This window comes from Hemiscyllium ocellatum, chromosome 13 (genome assembly GCF_020745735.1).
Source record: "Hemiscyllium ocellatum isolate sHemOce1 chromosome 13, sHemOce1.pat.X.cur, whole genome shotgun sequence".
Classification (NCBI taxonomy): domain Eukaryota; kingdom Metazoa; phylum Chordata; class Chondrichthyes; order Orectolobiformes; family Hemiscylliidae; genus Hemiscyllium; species Hemiscyllium ocellatum.
In genome coordinates this window covers 30573090-30595529 of record NC_083413.1, presented here as the reverse complement: position 1 = coordinate 30595529, position 22440 = coordinate 30573090, and the positions used below count along the sequence as shown (strand labels likewise).

Sequence of the window (22440 nt, the reverse complement as noted above, 5' to 3'; positions counted from 1 at the left end):
GATTGTGGCCTCAAGTTCACATTCCAATCTATTCCATTGAGTATTGACTTGCTTGTTCATCAACCTTTACATAACGGTATTCAATAATTCCACATTGAAACAAATTTTAAAACACTTTCTCTTTTGCCTAATGTTCAACACCACCTTCAGGAGATTAAATAAATAATTTCAAAATTAGCATAGTCTGTATTAGCGCAGCTTGTAAATGTTTTTGGTTCACTTTTGAGAATTTCATCATCCTTCTTTCTTCCCATCCAACCGTCTTCGCTTAGCAGTGTTTCCTACCAACCCTTCCAGATCTTCTTCTTCCCCACAACAACTAAGTCACAGGGACAGCCCAAGCCCTATGACCACTGACAATATTGTCAAAAGTCACACAACACCAGGTTGGAGTGCAACAGGTTTATTTGAAATCACAAGCTGTTGGACTATAACCTTGTGTCGTTTGACTTCTGACCTTGTCCACCCCAGTCCATCATTCTGGTTAATCCAAGATGGAGGACGGGAACAATTTCTGGCTGTAAGAGCTGCTCCTTTTTTGAGGTATTTTAGGTGTTGGAGGTGATTTCCTCGAATTCCAGGAGCAGCAATTACTGTGTTATATGCTGTTGCATGTTTTGGAACTTTGGGAAAAAAAAGTCAAAACAACAGCAGTTTAAAAGGGAGAAGAGCAGACAAAGGAAGCATATGGTGAGGACAGTGCAGGAGAGAGAGAAAAAGAGCGTGAGAGAGAGAGCCTGCACAGTTACTGCCTTTGCTGTATGAATTCGTGCATCGTTGGCCATCAGAGTGCATCTGGGAACATTAACAAACAGTGAAATTCACAACTAATCTTGGAGGAACTGTTGGGTGAAGTTCACAGCACAAAATCAGATAAATTAATTGTTGTTTTAAGTCTGTCCAAGAGAAAGGCTGCAGTAGTGAGTATAGAGAATTCTTTCTTGATGATATGGTTTTGGAGATAAGTCTCTTGATTAAACTTAAAATAAAAGCCATAACTATTAATTTAACCTGGGGCAGTGTTTGTAAAGGAATAAGACAGTGTTATTTTCTGGGTCTGTAGATTGTGAAGGAGCAAAAATGGCCTTTGCAGTGAAATGTACTTCTTGTCAGATGTGGGAGTTTAAAGAGAGTTTAAGGGTTTCTGTGGATTATATCTGCCATAAATGCTGTTGGATGCGAATCTTATCAGATCGAGTGGATCATTTGGAGAGACAGATAGAAGCGATGAGGAATTTGCAACAGCAACAGTATGTGATGGATGGCAGTTATAGGAAGGGGGGAAAGTCTCAGATACAGTCACATAGATGGGTTAACTCCAGGAAAGGTAAGAGAGGTAGGCAGCTAGTGCAGGAGTCTTTTGTGGATATACCCATTTCAAACAGGTATGCTAATTTGGAAAATGTAGGGGGTGATGAATTCTCAGGGGAATGTAGCATAAACAGCCAAGTTTCTGGTATTGAGACTGGCTCTAATGCAACGAGGGGTACGTCAGCTTCCAAGAGACAAATTGTGTAAGGGGATTCTGTAGTCAGAGGTACAGACAGGCATTTCTGTGGCCAGCAGAGAAAAAGCAGAATGGTATGTTGTTTCCCTGGTGCCAGGATCAAGGATGTCTCAGAGAGGGTGCAGAATGTTCTCACGGGGGAGAGGGGCCAGCAGGACGTCATTGTACACATTGGAACCAACGATATTGGAAGGGAAAAGGTTGAGATTCTGAGGGAGATTACAGAGAGTTAGGCAGAAATTTAAAAAGGAGGTCCTCAAGGGTAGTAATATCTGGATTATTCCCAGTGCTACGAGCTAGTGAGGGCAGGAATAGAAGGATAGAGCAGATGAATGCACCGCTGAGGAGCTGGTGTATGGGAGAAGGATTCACATTTTTGGATCATTGGAATCTCTTTTGGGGTAGAAGTGACCTATACAAGAAGGACAGATTGCACCTAAATTGGAAAGGGACTAATATACTGGCAGGGAATTTGCTAGAACTGCTTGGGACGATTTAAACTAGTAAGGTGGGGAGGGTGGGACCCAGGGAGATACCGAGGAAAGAGATTGATCTGAGACGGGTACAGCTGAGAACAGAAGTGAGTCAAACAGTCAGGACAGGCAGGGACAAGGTAGGACTAATAAATTAAGCTGCATTTATTTCAATGCAAAGGGCCTAACAGGGAAGGCAGATGAACTCAGGGCATGGTTAGGAACATGGGACTGGGATATCATAGCAATTACGGAAACATGGCTCAGGGGTGGCAGGGCTGGCAGTTTAAAGTTCCAGGATACAAATGCTACAGGAAGGATAGAAAGGGAGGCAAGAGAGGAGGGGGAGTGGCATTTTTGATAAGGGATAGCATTACAGCTGTGCTGAGGGAGGATATTCCTGGAAATACATTCAGGGAAGTTATTTGGGTGGAACTGAGAAATAAGAAAAGGAGGATCACATTATTGGGATTGTATTATAGACCCCCCAATAGTCAGAGGGAAATTGAAAACAGACTTGTAAGAAGATCTCAGCTATCTGTGAGAATAATAGGGTAGTTATGGTAGGGAATTTTAACTTTCCAAATATCGACTGGCATAGTGTTAAAGATTTAGATGGAGAGGAATTTCTTAAGTGTGTGCAAGACAATTTTCTGATTCAGTATGTGGATGTACCTACTAGAGAAAATGCAAAATTTAACCTATTCTTGGGAAATAAGGCAGGGCAGGTGACTGAGGTGTCAGTGGGAGAGCACCTTGGAGCCAGCAAGCATAATTCTATTCATTTTAAAACAGTGATGGAAAAGGATAGACAAGATCTAAAAGTTGAAGTTCTAAATTGGAGAAAGGCCAATTTTGACGGTATTAGGCAAGAACTTTTGAAAACCGATTGGAGGCAGATGTTCGCTGGTAAAGGGACGGCTGGAAAATGGGAAGCCTTCAGAAATGACATAACAAGAATCCAGAGAAAGTATATTCCTGTCAGGGTGAAAGGGAAGGCTGGTAGGTATAGGGAATGCTGGATGACTAAAGAAATTGGGGGTTTTGTTAAGAAAAAGAAAGAAGCATATGTCAGGTATAGACAGGATAGATCGAGTGAATCCTTAGAAGAGTATAAAGAAAGTAGGAGTATACTTAAGAGGGAAATCAGGAGGGCAAAATGGGGACATGGGATAGCTTTGGCAAATAGAATTAAGGAGAATCCAAAGGGATTTTTACAAATATATTAAGGACAAAAGGGTAACTAGGGAGAGAATAGGGCCCCTCAAAGATCAACAAAGAGGCCTTTTTGTGGAGTCACAGAAAATGGGGGAAATACTAAATGAATATTTTGCATCAGTATTTACTGTGAGAAAGGATATGGGAGTTATAGATTGTAGGGATACAGATGGTGACATCTTGCAAAATGTCCAGATTACAGAGGAGGAAGTGCTAGATGTCTTGAAACGGCTAAATGTGGATAAATCCCCAGGACCTGATCAGCTGTACCCGAGAACTCTGTGGGAAGCTAGAGAAGTGATTGCTGGGCCTCTTGCTGAGATATTTGTATTATCGATAGTCACAGGTGAGGTGCCAGAAGATTGGAGGTTGGCAAATGTGGTGCCACTGTTTAAGAAGGGTGGTAAAGACAAGCCAGGGAACTATACACTGGTGAGCCAGACCTCGGTGGTGAGCAAGTTGTTGGGGGGATTCCTGAGTGACAGGATGTACATGTATTGGAAAGGCAAGGATTGATTTGGGATAGTCAACATGGTTTTGTGCATGGGAAACCATGTCTCACAAACTTGATTGAGTTTTTTGAAGAAGTAACAAAGAAGATTGATGAGGGCAGAGCAGTAGATGTGATATATATAGACTTCAGTAAGGCATTCGACAAGGTTCACCAAGGGAGACTGATTAGCAAGGTTAGATGGAGAACTAACCATTTGGATACAGAACTGGCTCAAAGGTAGAAGACAGAGGGTGGTGGTGGAGGGTTGTTTTTCAGATTGGAGGCCTGTGACCAGTGGAGGGGCACAAGGATCGGTGCTGAGTCCACTAATTTTCATCATTTATATAAATGATTTGGATGTGAGCATAAGAGGTACAGTTAGTAAATTTGCAGATAACACCAAAATTGGAGGTGGAGTGGACAGCAAAGAGAGTTACCTCAGATTATAACAGGATCTGGACCTGATGGGCCAATTGGCTGAGAAGTGGCAGATGGAGTTTAATTCAGATAAATGCAAGGCTCTGCATTTTGGGAAAGCAAATCTTAGCCGGACTTATATGCTTAATGTTAAGGTCCTAAGGAGTGTTGCTGAACAAAAAGATTTTGGAGTGCAGGTTCATAGCTCCTTGAAAGTGGAGTCACAAGTAGATAGGATAGTGAACTAGGCGTTTAGTATGCTTTCCTTTATTGGTCAGAGTATTGAGTGCAGGTGTTGTGAGATCATGTTACGGCTGTACAGAACATTGGTTAGGCCACTGTTGGAATATTGCGTGCAATTCTGGTCTCCTTCCTACCGGAAAGATGTTGCGAAACTTGCAAGGGTTCAGAAAAGATTTACGAGGATATTGCCACGGTTGGAGGATCTGAGCTACAGGGAGAGGCTGAACAGGCTGGGGCTGTTTTCCCTGGAGCGTCGGAGGCTGAGGGCTGACCTTATAGAGGTTTACAAAATTATGAGAGGCATGGATAGGAGAAATAGGCAAAGTCTTTTCCCTGGGGTCGGGGAGTCCAGACCTAGAGGGCATAGGTTTAGGGTGAGAGGGGAAAGATATAAAAGAGACCTAAGGGGCAACCTTTTCATGCAGAGGGTTGTACGTGTATGGAATGAGCTGTCGGTGGATGTGATGGAGGTTGGTATAATTGCAACATTTAAGAGGCATTTGGATGGGTATATGAATAGGAAGGGTTTGGAGGGATTTGGGCTGGGTGCTGGCAGGTGGGACTAGATTGGGTTGGGATATCTGGTCAGCGTGGACGGGCTGGACCGAAGGGTCTGTTTCCATGCTGTACATCTCTATGACTCTATGACTCTATAACATGGCTGACAATATTGACATTGTTCAATTGTGAAAGTGCAAATCAGAGCAGGGCTCCCTGTGCATTTCACTTTCCCTTGTTAGAGGTCACTAGATGTAATCAGTGTCTATCTCTCAGCCCAACTAAAATTAGGAGCTGAGTGTTTATTGTAAACTCCTCACTGATGTTATTGCACTGGCCCTGTGACATGATTCTGATCCACATGTCCTTCTGAATTTAATTGATATCTTATTGTAATTCCAACAAGGAGCAGCAGGAAATCAACAAAGATCCAGTTGTCTGGATGCTCTGCAATTGCCAGGAATCTTCTGAAACCCTCTTAAGTGATAACGGAGGTATAGTAAATCTTTCGAACTTCCTAAGCAATGAATCCCTATGTCATTGGCTATTTGAGGGTTTTGGAAGCTGGCATGACTGAACAGATGGAAATACACCAGGTTCCAGAGGTCTGCATCTGGATCAGACACCAAAAGTCCTGGACAAAAACGCAATCCCTGAAGAAGTAGAAGCAATTGTTAAACATATTTCCAGATCATGTCACTTGCTCAGGGATTGAGCCGTAAGTGACTGACATTGGAAAGAATTGAGGCAAATGGAAGAGCAAATGTTAAATGCTCTCTAGAGCTGAATAAGATTGGTGCTATTGTCCACCTGCCTTCTCATAATGATCAGCTATCCTCCCAATGACACTGCAATCTATTGGATTATGTCCCAACTAGTTTCAAGGGCATTAATACTACTATAATAGGAATTTAAACTTATTACTGAACAAAATGCTAACTGAAGGGCACTATATCTTCTTTTATTTACTCACAAGGAAAACTGAGATCAGGAACTTGTGCAATAGTGAAAAAAAAAGAATTGTATGTAGGTTCCTATTTCTAAATATGTTTTAAGAACATGAGCAACTCTTGAAAGTCTACCAGATAGTTTCCTTCTATAGACCACATTTAATCAGTCACGTTATTTACACTCTCTCTGTATATTTAATCCAATCATGGATATTTCTGAATGAATGCTTGGCAATTCCCAAAGGATGCTCCTATTTGTTATCCAATGACATCCAGTCAAATATGTATATTTTATGGGCATTGATTAGGCTTTAACTTCAATGGGGCTGCATTGTTCGTTACATTTAAATACACTGCTGGAATGATTGTCTAAATTCACTGACTGAAGCACATTGTCAAGCAAGGACCAATACCTTCAGGAATAAGGTAGGGACAGATTGTCACACTAAGAGCACCAGCTCTCTGTACTTTAACTAACAAAGAAGTCGGTGCAGTAATTTTTGACCCATTTCATTGACTATCTGAATGTTAATAATTTGTACTATGTTTTGAAATAATACTGATCATTTGCAATTCATGCTAAGCACAGCAGAAGGGTCACAGAAGTAAGATTAATCATATAACTTGATCATTAGGAACAGTTGAAATTTATGAAGTTTGTATAGAATGTGTTACATTTGGCCTCTAAGTCTGACTTGGTCTTTATCTCAGTTACAGAGGATGAACAGGAAAATTCCTATGAATTTCATCCAACTTTACCAATATATGATTGGTAACAACTACATGATTTACCTTTCCATCTATATGTAAATCTTTGTAATACCCAGTAGCTGGTTTATGACAAAAGCATTTTTGGACCAATTTTGAGGATGACCATTCTTTAAATTTAAACTCACCTTGGCACAATGTGTCCACACAACATGTTTAAAAAGTTCTTTTTCCAGCCTTGTGTGAAGGGATTTTTTTTCTCCTCCTCATCATTGTACTGTCAAGAAAAAAAAATGGCTTTATGCAGCAGAATCCAATTGCAATAGACTAACAAGTGTTTGCAGAGAAACTGGCATTCAGATTTTTCCCAAATTTTTGTCCAGTATTACCTGATGCTAGCATGACAATAAAATTGGTTCACTGCACCAAATGTTCATCACTAACAAATCATTATCAACCAAAATGGTATTGTTGAATAGAAACATCATACAATTATTGACATATTCCTCCACTTCTAAAATTACCAGCAGCTTTAATGTATCTAGACAGCTGCCAATAGGCAGAATTGAATGTAAACGTCATCAATAGCATATTGTAACTGAACAAAAGATGTGCAGAACTGTAAAGGTTTATAGTACAAAAGTATTTGTGTCAACTCTTTGCAAGATAAATGCAAATAGCAGCACTGGCCTACACTTTCCTTGTACCTTTCCTGTGTACAAGAAGACTGCGATTTTCCTTGTTTCAAATACTTACCTGATTTTCTGTTAAAATAAACAATGGCTTCTTCCTTGACCACTCCTTCTGGCAAAGCATTTGTTGGAATTGTCAACTTGATGAGAATACCATAAGGACAGATCAATTTGACAATTAAAGTCAATGTAAAAGGAAACTATGTGGTGTTTAATGGACAGTCAATTCAATACTGTTCATTGTTTAGTCCAACAATTCTCTATGTAATTCTTTGGTTCATGTTCCAATTCCCTTTGTGTCTTAATAAGCAGGTGTAAAGTTGACTGCCAGAATAGCCTGTCCATAACTGGGTCAGTGTACTTTTCCTATTGTGTTTTCATTGAGGTTTTGCGAATTCCTTGATTAAGTTGGAACCAGTGAAGGAGTTTGGCCAGAAGGCTTAGGTAAGGAAACAGAAAAAGCTACCAAATGATCAACTGTTTCTGTGTTTGAAGGAGAGATTTAGCTTACACCATCTTCTGTTGATTGTATTTTGTGTGTTACCTCTTCAGACATAGTTTCTCCCAGTGCAATGAGTTCAATATGAGCTCCGAATAGGAAAAGTACTGGAAAGAGGAAAAAAGCAATTGGAACAATAACAGCATAACTGAGAGTTATTCTTAAGGAAAATTCAATTTTGTAAACAAGCTTTATAACTCAATTTGGCTGATGAATTGAAATGTTGAGCAGCAGAGTTTAAAGACTATTGTAAACCATGCATTGGCACTCTTAGTTATTAACCCAACACATGACAATTATTCTCACTGGTTTGAGATGAACAACTGAAATTTAAAGGTATTCCCACAGAAGGCTCAAGTGTGTCTTGCGTGCTTAAGTGTGTCAGTTCTCTATCTGAACATATTGTTCATGTTGTGAATTAAGCACTTGTAATAGAAGTAGCCCCAGTTTTAATTTTCCTTTACATCTGTAGTGGTTTCAATATTGAACAGTCGATCTAGAATAATCTTAATATTTGATGTCAAGTTGCAAACCAACTGATTGGATTTGAGTCTCCAACAGAATTCCCATCCATGGTTCTGACTAGACTGAGAGCAAATTTGCACATTTCCTCAGCAGTGCTTAAGGATTCTTTGGAAGCTTTCTGTGCCTAATAACCACTAACAAGTGTGGGATCCCCAGTCGCAGAATTACTACCTACAACTCTAAGTCACAATGCAAGGATACGTGGTGCCCTTCTCTGTTGTCATTGGCTCGTGGTGGTTGAGAATAAGGTACGTGATGCAGGATCCCAAAATAGTCAGCATGTAAAGGACAAGAAAGAAGACAAAGAGGAAAAAAAAGCGATAATTCCTTCTCCCAATACAGTTATTCACCCATTTGCAATGGTGATCGAAATCCTGGAACAAGAGAAGGCAGTTAAAGGCAGTTATTAATCTGTACTTTCTTCTTTTCTTAAAAAAGAATGCTCCATTGATAGCAGTATACAATAATACAGTCATTCAGTTAGTAACTCAACCAAGTTATTAGACTCCAGGCATGACCCTTGATCTGAGTTGTATTATCCCATTGCAACTGGGCCAAAAAGAAGGGTTTCATTGGCTTAGGGTCAAGGGAAGAAAAAGTAATCTCTGTTTCTTGTTCTTTATTGTTTTCCAGTTATCTTGTTTAAGAGATATCAGTGCAAATGTCAGAGGAAGGTGAAATCAGATTCAACTAATGCTCTTGGTCAATACACAAATAATAAGCACAGGAATGAAATAAGGAAAGGGTTAGAAAGTTAAACCAGTAAGGATTACGTGCCTTCAGGGGATGAATTAATGGTGAAAATTTACAGTTAAGAACAGGGAAGAAGATATCTTCAGTTTATATATCACTTCGAGCTAATTTAATGTTTTGATTAATTGTGATTAATTCAATAAATTAGGAATATTTGCTATTAATTTTATGATTAAATATGAATATATGATTAGTAAACATATAGAAACTTCTGGGAGTAAATTCCAGAAGTTGCTATTGTACTGATGGGAAATTTTTATCCATTTCAGTGTGTCAACAGTTTTAAATCAAAAGTCAATTTCATTAATGACCCTGGTTCCTTGACTATGATTCTACCGCTAACAGTCTCTGTTTGTTCAAATTCATGGGTCAAGAAAATAATTATTAATGTATGAGTAGCACTTGAGACCCTGGTCCAATTGAAGGCATTTTCTCAGGTGATTATACAGCAGATTCACTCAATAAGCTCTATGTGTGTTTCTTATGCTTTGACTACTTTAGGAGGTTGGTTAGCTCAGTTGCCTGGATGACTAGTTTGTGATAGCGAGTAACACTAACAGCATCAGTTCAATTCCTATATCAACTGAGATCACCGTGAAGTTCTCAACATTACCCCTTGCCATCATCCACCACTAGCTGACTCTCTTGAATGGGATAATGGTGCCTTTATCTTTTTACTGTTAACTATCAGTGTTACATTTGTCCTTCCCAAATGGAAAGTGAAATTACGTATATTAAATGACCAGGCTGCCTATCCCTTAAGCGTATTTTTACGTGAGTTTAGATAATTTGTTTATAGTATCTATAGAAAGGGTGTGTCCCATGATACATGTATTTGTACATCTGGATTGGAACTACACATTCACATTCGGCAGATGCCAACATATAGCAATTAGGAGTGAGCCTTGATGATAAGTTACTCAAAATCAGCAATATTCTACAGGATACATTTAAAAATTAACACTTTCATCAACCCCGTAAATCAGGAGGTAACAAATTCATATCAAACATTTAATTATTCACCGTGCATAGGAAATCTTTAACATGTGTAATGGCCTGGGGTCTATAGGTAACATTTTTGTCAAAAATACTGGAACATGAGAAAGCATGGATGATTAAACCTGCTGGATTTGTTATGTCCATTCCTTGTGCATAGAGTACTAGGAATAATCTACCTATTAACAATCTATTGAATCAAAATATTAATAATCTATTTATTTACATAGTTTCCTCTTTGGATTTAATCAAACAAACTTTATTATGTCAGCCATATATCTTGTGAAATGAACATTTCAGTTGACTTCTCAATTAAGCACAGAATTTGTTTTAAATGGAAGAGAAAGGAATGCAGAAATAAGCAATAAAGAGCTAAGCAAAACAAAGAATAAAATGAAAAGCTGAAAGATTTTTAAAATACTCTATGCCTTTTTTGTGACTCAGTTCCAGATCAACTGCCCATTTACAGACTATCTGTTTGAACTGCTCACCTCTATACAGACGTTGCAGAGTCTGCAGTGTGAACAGCGGGGTGGGCGATAGAATTGACACACTCTGCACCATTTCAAACAAAATATCTTGCCATTGACTTTCACAACTTTAGGGTCAAGACTTTCATGCATTGATATATGTGAGCCTGCCATTAGAAAGAGTAAATATTTAGAATCGCATTGATTTTGAAAAGCAAACATTTCATAGGGGGTACCTATGGGATACAGTGGTGAGGCCCTCCAGTGATATTCACAATTCTGAGATGAGTCGGAAAATTCCATGAAGTTGGGGGGTTTGGGAGAAACTACAAGTAAACCAATTGAAAGAGAGGCATGTTCATGCTGTAATAAATATAGGCTACCCACATCCTTGTTCATAATTTTTTTTCAAGAAGGAAAACGTTGCATTTACATAATGCCTTTTCTTACCCACTACATCACACAGTTTCCAATGCTGCTTTTTCAGTTTAGCTCTATATACTGTAAAGTTCATTGTGATGGAAGGAGAAAAGACAATAAAGATGCACCTTGATTAGATTAGATTCCCTACATTGTGGAAACAGGCCCTTCAGCCTAACCAGTCCCCCTCAGGCTAATGCAACTAATACTATGGGCAATTTAGCATAGCCAGTTCACCTGACCTGCACATCTTTGAACTGTGGGAGGAAACCCACACAGACAGTCACCCAAGGCTGGAATTGAACCTGGGACCGTGAGGCAACAGTGCTAACCACTGAGCCACCATGTCACCCTGACTGAGCTAACTCTCAAAGCAACCAACTCAGATCTTGACAGAATGCAGGGCACATTTTAAAGAACTTTCCTAGGCAAAGGAACATGAAAGGCAGGTTGTAAGGGTGTGCACAAGGATGAGTAGACTGTTGTAAATTATAACATCTTGACTAGGTAAGGTTGGTTTTAGATTTCAGTCAGGAGCTGGAATGAGTGTTTATTTTGAAGTGGGTGTAAGATAGTAAATATAGAATGATGGAAGGCGATGCGATACTGCTTGAAAAAAGAGAGAATAATCAGGCTGATTATTAATGGGAGTCGGACATCTATTTAATGCATGTCTCAGTGGACTGACCGCTGATAATTTGAGCATAATTGATGTCTTGTTGCCTATCTTTGTTCTCTTCCTCCTTCTCACTCTCTTCTTCATATTTTTCCTCCTGAATAAATCAATTTGTAAAAAGTAGTTAGAGTTGCTCCCTCATATGAGGCCTGTAGCAAATAACCATAGATATGAATAAGTGCTCAGTGCCGTACTACAAAGCTGCTCTGGAATGGTGGGGGACCAGAAGTGTTACTTTAGTATATTAGCTGCATTCTCAGTGATTTCCCTTGTGGCAGCATGGCCACATTTTAGATGGCATGGGCTTCTAACAGGGAGTCAGGAGCCTTATCCCCATAGTACAATCTTTTCAAGCAATAGCCAATTTGTTGAGAATGAAAGAGTTGAGATTGTGACCAGATGACAGGTACATGACTTCTTAGAGTCATAGAGTAATACAGCATGGAAACAGACTCTTCAGTCCAACCAGTTCATGCCGAACATAATCCAAAGTAAGCTAGTCCCACCTGCCTGCTCCTGGCGCATACCCTCCAAACCTTTCCTATTCATGTACTTATCTAAGTATCTTTTACAAGTTGTAAGTGTGCTCACACTTACCACTTCCTTAGGAAGTTCATTCCACATGCAAATCAACCTCTGTATGAATGCTGGGCTTCCTGTGGTCATTAACCAGTTATAGGTTGAGGCAATTCCTTATGAGTGGAAGGGGTAAAGTTGTGGTGATGTCACCAGCCATGCAATGCAGACCGCTGGGCTGGGCAAATGTGCTCAAATCCGACCATGGAAGATGGTGATATTTGAATTCAATAAAACAAAAGGTCTGTAATTAAAATGCTAATCTAATAATGAGCATGTAACCAATGTTGATTGTAGTAAGAAAGTATCTTCTTCATCAATGTCAGTTGGGAAGGAAATCTGCCATCCTTACTTGATCTGACCCACAAGTAACAGTGATGTGATTGACTCTTAAATGATGTGATTGACTCTTAACTGCTATCTAGATAATTAGGGATGGGTAATAAACATTATTGCAGATAGTAATACCCACATCCCATGCAATTTAACAATACCCCAGGGCATTACAGTAGAGAACACAAAGGCAACATATAGGCAGTTAGTGACAATAGAAAATCTAACAGATGAATAATGGCATGTATTATTTCACTTTGTTTATTTGTGTTAAGAGGGAAGGGGATTTTAAAGATTTTTTTTGGTGTAGAAGGCCTCAGTGTCGCACTGACTTCATCAGTGAACTGTGTACTATAGGATGTCATCAGTTATTGTTTGAAAGGACCTGGGTGGCATGGAATCAGAGTGTGAGTAACATTGACAACCAAAGACAATGATGTTCTTGGTCAGGTTTGAGGCAGCAACTCTGGTTGCAAAAGCTGATTTGAGCCAGTAAGCTTCTTGATGAAGTAAAGATTCCTTGGACATTGCTTGACAGTGTTAGTGAAGGTGGAGAACTGCTGCCGGAGAAGCTTCTGTGGATGTGGTTCCTTATCAGAAACCTACTGTCTCCTCTTCCTTCTTTGGAAGCTTGTTTGGAGCTTCTCTGATACTCTCAATCACACTTCCTTCCCAAAGCCAGCCCTACCAGGCCACTTATTTTTGCAGGCCAGCTATCTGCGAGCTGCACTAATGCCACTACTAGGGTCTGCAGATCTTCATTAGGGGAGAACTGGAAATCATACTCTTATAAAGTGCAAATTATTTATTGGCTATAGACACTACTGACAAAGTAGATAGTCAGAGACCTTCATCAGATTCACAGATTCCAGTTGCATGAGATCTGACTTATCAGTGATGAAAACTAACAGTTTGTGTAATTGTTACTGACATTGACAGCAGTGCAAGGTAGTCAAGCCACTTGCTGTACAGAGAAAGTGAAATCTAAGGACTGGTAGAGACCAACTAAAAATGCCCAAATTTGGTACAGCAGCTAGAATTACTGAGCTGGCAGCTAATCTGCAATTTTGAATGATCCCTTTTAATTTAGCTGCCAAAAAGACTTGCGCCAATTTGTGTCCCTTTCTGCTGTGTGATGTCATCATGTGGGCTTCAAGAACTTTGTCCATCCTGCATGCACCAGATAACCCTGATCAGCATAAATTATCTTTTACGTTAAATGCTATCAGCATCCAATTATGAATTGGAGGTGCTGGTGTTAGACTTGCGGTGGACAACGTCTGAGGTCAGACGGCACCAGGTTATAGTCAAACAGATTTATTTGAAATCACAAGCTTTCTGAGCTTCAGGAGAAAGCTTATAATTTCAAATAAACCTCTTGGACAATAAACTGGTGTTGTCTGACTTCTGACAGCACCCAGTTAGATTGCGAGCATTACTGTCTGTATCAAAATAATGTACCAGTTTATGATAATACTGGCAAGTCAACTCCCAGAATGAAATCTCATTCGATAAATCATGCTTTTTTTTTGTTGATTTAGTTAATGTGAATGGCTAGTCATTAAAATATATTCATACGAAGTTGCCAATTTCACGAACAACGAAAGAATATGAAACTATTTAAACATAGAAAACAGTTAGAATAAATTTAAAACACACAGGAAAACAGTGTTAATCTGTCCTGACTGTCACAGAGATTTAAGACCATTTGACTCCTTATAATTTCTTTGCCATCGACTCTGGAGTTAATTCCTTTCTATGTCTGCTGACATGAAATTTTCATAAATCTGAGCACCTCACCTTTCTCAGTTTTAATCGCTTGCAGGCTTCTAACCTTCTGGTTTGGAAAGTTTACAAACTAAATCCTTCTGCCAAGGTAACTGTTTCCCTGAACTGCCCTGAATTCCTTCAAAAAGATAGACTGAACTTGTTCAATTTTGGTGTGTCTTGTCTTCTGAAATGAAGTTAAAAATCTAAGATTCTTCTTAAATGAAATCAAAGCTAATAGCCTTAAATGTTTACCTTGCCTATTGTAAATAGATCAATATAAACATATTTCCGATTACCACATGGGTCTGCACCAGTAAGGTAAACTTTGTAACAAGTGCTGAATTTAGGTGACCGTTCTAGAAGGAACTTTGACCTTGCTTTTAAAAAGAAAATCCTTCACAGAAATAGTCAACATCTATTTACCTCTGCTTTGTGACTGAAGTTACAAAAATGATATTAGTATATGTAAGTTGTCTTCCTTCCATCACAGATGAATGATGTATTTTGTTTTGGCTGAAAGTACGTGCCTGTAATGATCCTGCCTTTTTGGTTTTATAGGGTATTCCATAATGCTTGAAAAGCAAGTTCTCTACAGAGCTCCACAGTAGTTAGTTAATGGGGAATGATTTATTGTAAAGATTGAGATTGTACAAAACAGACTTCAAAGTGAATGGATCTCACTCCAAATGAACATTTCCATTTCTTTGAACAATTAAATTGCTTTACCTTGTTGTAGAATTCCAGGATCCATGAAGCTGGTGATAACGAAACTTGTAAAGCACAGTATGAACAATATTCCAGTAGTAATTGGGAAGACCAAGGAAACTTTAACAGCCAAGAAAGCACAACTGAAAAAGAGAGGCATTTTTTAATGAACTTTGTAATCTGAAGTTAAAAAGGCAGCAAGTGTATGCCTTGTATACACAGAAAAATGTCAGAGTTGCTGTCTATAGATCCTGGTTGCCATTTAAAAAAAGATTTTGAACTGCTCACGAACAAAACAATCCTCTCATTATTTCTTCTTGCAATTGTTCACAGTAGCCAATTCCTTCTTTTAGCTCTTTCTCTCTTTTGTTTAAATCATTGGTGGGATGTAGGCTTTCACAGTTTGGGCCAACATTTATTGCCCATCCCGAGTTGCCCTTGAGAAATTCGTGGTGAGCTGCCTTCTTGAACTGCTGTGGTCAATTTTGTCTCCCGACACCCATAAGATAGTTGGGGAGGGACTTCCAGGATTTTACCCTCGTGACCCTGAAGGAAAAAAGAATACATTTTAGGATGGTGAGTGGCTCAGAAGGGAATTTGTAGGTATTGGTGTCCCCATGTTTCTGATTTCCTAAGGTAGTGTTTGTGGGGTTTAAAAGTGCTATGGAAAGAGCTTTGGTGAATTTCTAAAGTGTAGCTTGTAGATGGTAGTCACTGCTGCTTTTGGTATTGATGGTGGAGGGAATTCATATTTGTGGGTGTGGTGCCACTCAAGTGTGTTGCTTTGTCCCAGATGGAGTTAAGCTTCTTGACTGATGATTGAGTTGCACGCATTCTGCAAATAGGGAATATTTCATCACACTCCTGACTTATACACAATGGATAGGCTTTGGAGAGTCAGCAGTTAAGTTACTTGGTGAAGGATTCCTCATCTCTGATCTGTTCTTGTGGCCATATCATTTACATAGCTAATTCAGTCCAATTTCTGTTCAATCATAATCCCCATAATGTTGATTCAGTGACAGTAGTGTCATTGAATGTCAGTGTTTATTTTCATAGAAATACTTAAAAGTGTATGGTAAAACAGGGCAAAGTCAGCATGGTTTCATAAAAGGGAGGTCATGCCTGACAAATCTGTTAGAATTCTTTGAGGAGATAACAAACAGGTTAGATTGAGAGCAAATAGATGTTATCTACTCAAACTTCCAGACGACCTTTGTCAAGGTGCTGCACAGGAGGCTACTGAGTTAGCTAAGGGTCCATGATGTTAGAGGCAAGAACTAGCATGGATAAAAGGTTGCCTGTCTGCCAGAAAGCCGAAAGTGGGGATAAAATAGTCTTTCTCAGATGACTGTCAGTAACTAGTGATGTTCTGCAAAGGTCAGTGTTGGACCATAACTTTTAACTTTATACATTAATGATCTAAATGAAGGAACTGAGGGCATTCTGGCTAAGTTTGAAGATGATGCAAAGATAGGCGGAGGGACAAGTAACATTGAGGAGGTGGAGAGGCTGCAGGAGGATTTGGGCAGGTTAGGACAATGGGCAAAGAAGTGACAGATGGAGTCCACAGTTGGTAAGTGTGAGGTCATGCTCTGTGGTAGAAAGAATAGAGGCATGGGGAGAAATGGGGAAAAAATTCATAAATCAAAAGTACAAAGGGACTTGAGAGTCCGAGTTCAGGATTCGCTTGAGCTAAACTTACTGGTTGAGTCAATAATTAGGAAGGCAAATACAATGTTGGCATTTATTTCAAGAGTCGAGAATGTGGTGCTGTAAAAGCACAGCAGGCCAGGCAGCATTTGAGGAGCAGGAGAATCGGCATTTTGGGGATAAGCTCTTCATCAGGAGGGCAGGATTCACACTCTCGACTCTGATTTCCAGCATCTGCAGTCCTCACTTTCTCCGAATGTATTTCAAGAGGACTAGAATATAAAAGCAGAGATGTGCTTCTGAGGTTTTTAAGACTCTGGTCAGAACACATTTAGAGTATTATGAGCAATTTTTTTTGTTGTATAGCTCACACCAGGATATTGTAAGATGCATATTGATGTAATGGAAACCAAGATTGACAAGGGAAAATTAAAAGATATGACCATGTGAGATTAGTTTTGTGAGGTTTATGAAAAGCAGAGGGAAAGATAGGGAGATGTAGTGAAGTGGCTCCAGATAACAGAGCCAAGGTTTTCATTGTAAACGTAAAGAAAAAGCACAAGAATGGATTGAGCTGAAGTGAAAACAATTAAAACATCATGACAATTCCAACTAAGCAAGTGTTAGCACATGGTAACCTCTGGATGTCTGCAAACAAAATCTGCACATTGAGTACTTGACAGATTACTGATTGTGGAAAGCTACAAATCGACGTACATGATATTTATTGTACTCTGGCAAAGCGAATAATCCTGTAAATATTAATTCTGCTATCCATGATGTCAAAGCTAATCTGAATTGACCAACTCTCCTGTAAAGTGCATCTATGACTTGATGAATCTCATGCTACATTTGGCAGATATGTTCTAGAAATTGCCAATGGTTCTCTGAAATGAACCTGTAAAACTTCAGTAAGATAGTTAGTGAACAAGTGTCCAAGTGTGAAAAGGCAGGATGGCAAAGTAACTGCTGCAAAAAATCATTTTTGAATAGCAGAATTTATTTGGCAAATTCTTCTGTTTTTTGATCCTGAGAGCTGCTGTAATGTAAATCTCTGTCTAAACTTATGTGGCACATTAGGAATATGAATACAGAAAACCCAAAGTCTGGCAACACTGCCCATTCTTATAATAGGTGCAAAATGAGAAAAGCCTGATCAATTATTTTGTTTACAAAGGAATAGGGGAACTTTTGCTTCGGATATCGAGGACTGTTTTAGAGCTGTCAATTATAGGTGAATTTCCCACCGAGTAAAGCTATCCATTGCTTTTTATTCACAAACAGAAACAGTAAGATTTTACAGGAAGTAAAAGAAGATCTTGAATTTTGTTTTTATTCCAGTCTCTTCCATCTTTTTTGATGATTTTCCTTTCCTTTCTTATGTCCCACTGTGTAAGAAATTTTCTTCATTCCCAGAGGGGATAGAATACTATGCCAGCAAAATGTAACATGGTGTTTGAAGGGCAGTCGTTCAATGGGTTGAGAATTATAATTAGTGAGGTTATAGAAAAAGCTGGAAAAGTTACGGTGGACAGATATTGAATTCTTTTACATGATGGTTGTCTCGATTTTGCAAATGGTAGCAAACTCTATTTCTCAACTACTCAGCAGCAGCATCTGAGAGAATGTGCAAATTTTTGGGCATTAGATCCATTCAGGTGCATTTGTAATTGCTTGGGCGTTTCTGCATACAGAGTCGTAGAGTGATAGAGATGTACAGCACGGAAACTGAGTCAAGTTGTCCATGTCGACCAGCTATCCTAAATTAATCTAGTCCCAATTGACAGGATTTGACCTATTTCCATCTAAATCTTTCTGATTTATGTGCCCATTCAGATGCCTTTCAAATGTTGTAATTGTACCAGTCTCCACCACCTCCACTGGCAGTTCATTCCACATGCGAACCACAATCAGCATGAAAAAGTTACCTCTTACGGTCTCTTTTAAATCTTTCCCCACTCACCTTAAACCTATGCTCTCTAGTTTTGGACTCCTCTACTGTGGGGAAAAGATCTTGTCTATTTACCCTATCCATGCCCCTCATGATTTTATAAACCTCTAAAAGGTCACTCCTCAGCCTCTGACATTCCAGGGAAAATAGCCCCAATCTATTCAGCCTCTCCCTGTAGCTCAAACCCTCCAATCCTAACAACATCCTTGTAAATCTTTTCTGAGTCTTTTCAAGTTTCACAACATCCTCCCTATAGCAGCAAGATCTAATTGCATGCAGTATTCCAAAAGTGGCCCCATCAATGTCCTATATAGCTGCAACATGACCTCCCAACTCTGATATTCAGTGCACTTACCAACAAAAGCAAGCATACCAAACTCCTTTTTCACTATCCTGTCTACATGTGACTTCACTTCCAAGGAATTATGAATCTGCACCCCAACGTCTCTTTGTTCAGCAACACTCCTTTGGGCCCTAACATTAACTGTATCAGTCCTGCTCTGGTTTACCTTACCAAAATGCAACACTTCTCATTTTTGTATATTATACTCCATCTGTCACTCCTCCACCCATTTGCTATCTGATCAAGGTCTTGTTGTATTCTAAGGTAGTCTTCTTTGCTGTCCACTACACCACCAATTTTGGTGCCATCTGCAAACATACTAACCATAGCTCCAATATTCATATCCAAATCATTTAAATATATATGACAAAAAGCAATGGACCCAGCACCAATCCTTGCGGTACACCACTGGTCATAGGCCTCCAATCCAAAAAGCTACCCACCACCACCATCCTCTGTCTCCTACCTTCTATTAACACCGTCATAGTTGCATGGCTAAAAATTCTATCAATAAATATTTAATTGCAGGAGAGAAGTTCCTGAAATAGATGTGGAGAGCAAAGGATCCTGGCAGTGTATGAATAAAGGTTTGAAATAAAAGCAAAATAAAAGAGATATCTGGCTAGTCTGTCAACATCTGCATAGCCATAAACAGTTAATGTTTCAAGACTGAGAAATAAGAAACTAACTTTAATGGTGCTGACAAGTAACCAGACCAGTAAGTTGAAAATGTGTTGCTGGTTAAAGCACAGCAGGTCAGGCAGCATCCAAGGAATAGGAAATTCGACGTTTTGGGCATAAGCCCTTCATCAGGACCATGCCATATCATTCCATAAAAATATTTATTAGTTAGTGCTACAACAGAATTAAGAGGGGTGAACTGATTCCTTTTCTAGTCCAACTCCTCCATTGACAACAGCAAAGTTTAAATTTAAAAAGGGAATTGGTGGGGGGATCCATGATGGCGGCGATCTAGGACGATAGCGTTGCAGAACTCCGCATCTCAGCACAAGCGGGATGAACTTCTAACCCACCTACCCGGACCATTGTAATATCCTGAGACTCTGGAAAGGTCGTGGAGTCCCAGGAAACTGTAAAAAATCAACTTAGCTGCATTTTTGCCATCTGGAGATGCCGAAGAAGGGAGGAGAAGCATCCAAGATCCTTGGACTTGAATACCTATCTCGTGAGATGTTGGGTAAGATGAGGAGAAGCTGGCCTCGATCTCTATCATGCTGCAGAAACATGAATCTTGAGACCTGGAGAAAAGGACAGATGAGGTAGAACACAGAGTCACAGTGGTGGAAGCTGATACTGTTCCTCCAAGGTTAGGATCCAAGCCCTGGAAACACAGGCCCGTAATTAGTGTGACCAAGTGGATGATCTTGAGAACAGGGGCAGGAGAAAAAATATTCGGAACATTGGTCTGCAGGAGGGTAAGGAAGGTGAGCAGCTGGCGGAAGTTATTGAGGACTGACTGCTGAAATTCCTTGACTTGGAGGTTGGAATGAGAGGCTTGAAGATCGAGAGGGCTTGCCAGGTCACTGTGCAGAGATCAGGTCTGGGTCAACGTCCTCGTCCTCCCTTGCTGCGGTTTCATCATTATAGAGATGTGAGAATCGTGGAATCCAGGGGAAAGATCCGAAGGCCCTAATTTACGAGGGCTCTAAGATCATGTTCTTCCAGGACTTCTCAGTGGCGGTTTTGATCGGGTTTACTTTCCATCTTTTAATACCAGCAGTAGAGGAGTCACAATATTGGTTAGGTTAAGTTATTAGAGTGTGTTAAAGTCACACACGGGAGGTTTGTAATTCTCAAGGCCCTGATAAACGGGGAAGAATCTGGTGTTTTCAATGTTTATTGCCCTCTGGCCCATCCCCTCAAATTTCTAGTAGATGTGTTTTCTAAACTCGAGTTCCGGCATATCTTTATAGGGGGAGATTTTAATTGTCTCAAGGATCCCACAGTAGACAGGTTACCCTGAGTATAACCTAAACAATTAGTGGATCTGTGTGTGGAGTTAGGATTGGTGAATGTATGGGGGCATCTCCAACCTACTGACAGGGATTTATGTTTTTTTCCAATCCACACAGATATCACATTAGGATTGATTCTTTTCTGACCCCCGTGGCAACTCTGGACTCGATGGAATCTTGTACGATTGGTAACTTTACCATCTCTGATCACGCCCCAGTGTACCTGTTTGTTAAGATTAAGGACGTTACAGGGGGCCCAAGGCACTGGTGAATGGATCCCTTTATCCTCAAGGATAATAAGTTTGTGGAGTACTTCTCCAGGGAATTTCAGACGTTCCTATACATTAACTCAAGCTCAGTTAGTAGCCCATCTGTCCTTTGGGAAGGTGCCAAAGCCTATTCCAGGGGGTTAGTTATTTCCTACTCTGCCAGGAGGAAGCGGCAGAAGAGTGAACAACAACGTTTCCTTGGAGCACGGTTGAAGGCAGCCGAGAAGGCTTACTTTGACAGGCCCTCGTTGGTCAAGCTACAGAGGATGACAGTGCTGAGATCGGCATTGAATTCCGTGCTCACGCAGACAGCAAAGAAGGAGCTTAGTTTTGCAAAGGTCATATGAGCATGGTGACAGGCTAGGAAAAGGAGCCCCCCCTTAAGCCATTATGGTGATTAGGGAATGGTCTGGGAGCCTTATGTGTGATTCCAAAAATACTAATGTGACATTCCAGAGATTTTACTCTAAGTTATATCAATCTGAGGGTTGTGAGGAGGAGTGGGCCAAAATTGAGTTTTTTTTTAAGGATCTGGAGCTCCCGGGCATGACCCCCAAACAAGAGTCTTTTCTCAATGCCCCCTGATCAAAGCAAGAAGTGCAGGAAGTTGTGAGGCAGCTTCAGAGTGGAAAGGCGCCCAGTCCTGATGGACTGCCCAGCGAATTCTAGAAGGAATTTATAAACATATTGTCAAGCCCAATGCTCAATATATTTAATGACTCATTCAGCCATGATTGTCTCCCGCCATCTCTGAGAGAGGCCATCATTTCACTTATTCTTAAAAACGGGAAGGTTCTGGAGGACTGTGCTTTGTACAGGCCCATTTCACTCTTAAATGTGAACTTTAAAATCCTCTCTAAGACTTTTGCGTAAGGCTGTGTTACTTTCTATTGTTAAAGAGGACCAGTTGGGCTTCATAAATGGCCGCAGATCCTCCAAAATTGTTAGGAGACTGCTTAATGTAATTCAAGCATGTCAACAACAGTCAATACAGGGATTGGTGATTTCTCTAGATGCAGAGAAGGCATTTGACTGAGCTAAGTAGCCGTATCTTTACTATACTCTGGAGCAGTTTGGCTTGGGCAAAGTCTTTATAAGATGGGTAAAGGTTCTCTACAGTGATTCTCTCGCTTTGGTCATCACCAATGGGTATGATCAAGAAATTTTAACATTTTTAGGGGCAGCGGGCAGGACTGTCCCCTTTGACCATTGATTGAACCATTGGCGGAGGCCATTTGTAGGGACCCCAATATATCAGCTCCAGGAGTGAGGTCAAAATTACATAAGATTTTGTTGTACGCCATGATGTCCTAATTTTTTTGTCAA

The 22440-nt window shown here is 40.0% G+C and overlaps 1 protein-coding gene across 1 annotated transcript; it reads right to left on the bottom strand.

Annotated features, from left to right (window-relative positions):
* Nucleotides 1-8402: 8402 nt before the first annotated feature.
* Nucleotides 8403-21457, bottom strand: LOC132821725 (palmitoyltransferase ZDHHC19-like). The gene is made up of 4 exons (XM_060834433.1): nucleotides 21348-21457; nucleotides 14944-15065; nucleotides 10464-10609; nucleotides 8403-8597 (listed from the first exon to the last, which is right to left on the bottom strand). The coding sequence occupies exons 1-4, from the start codon at nucleotides 21455-21457 to the stop codon at nucleotides 8403-8405; spliced, it is 573 nt and encodes a 190-aa protein (XP_060690416.1).
* Between the last annotated feature and the right edge of the window lie 983 nt (nucleotides 21458-22440).

What these genes read in the sequence shown, in the direction of transcription:
- LOC132821725 (XM_060834433.1), bottom strand. Translation starts at nt 21,457, where the DNA reads ATGACCTTTGCAAAACTAAGCTCCTTCTTTGCTGTCTGCGTGAGCACG. An exon ending in TCCTGGAATTCTACAACAAG is followed by an intron (nt 10,610 to 14,943) that starts GTAAAGCAATTT and finishes TTCTAATGGCAG; the next exon opens with GCTCACATATATCAATGCAT. An exon ending in TCTGCAACGTCTGTATAGAG is followed by an intron (nt 8,598 to 10,463) that starts GTGAGCAGTTCA and finishes CTCTTGTTCCAG; the next exon opens with GATTTCGATCACCATTGCAA.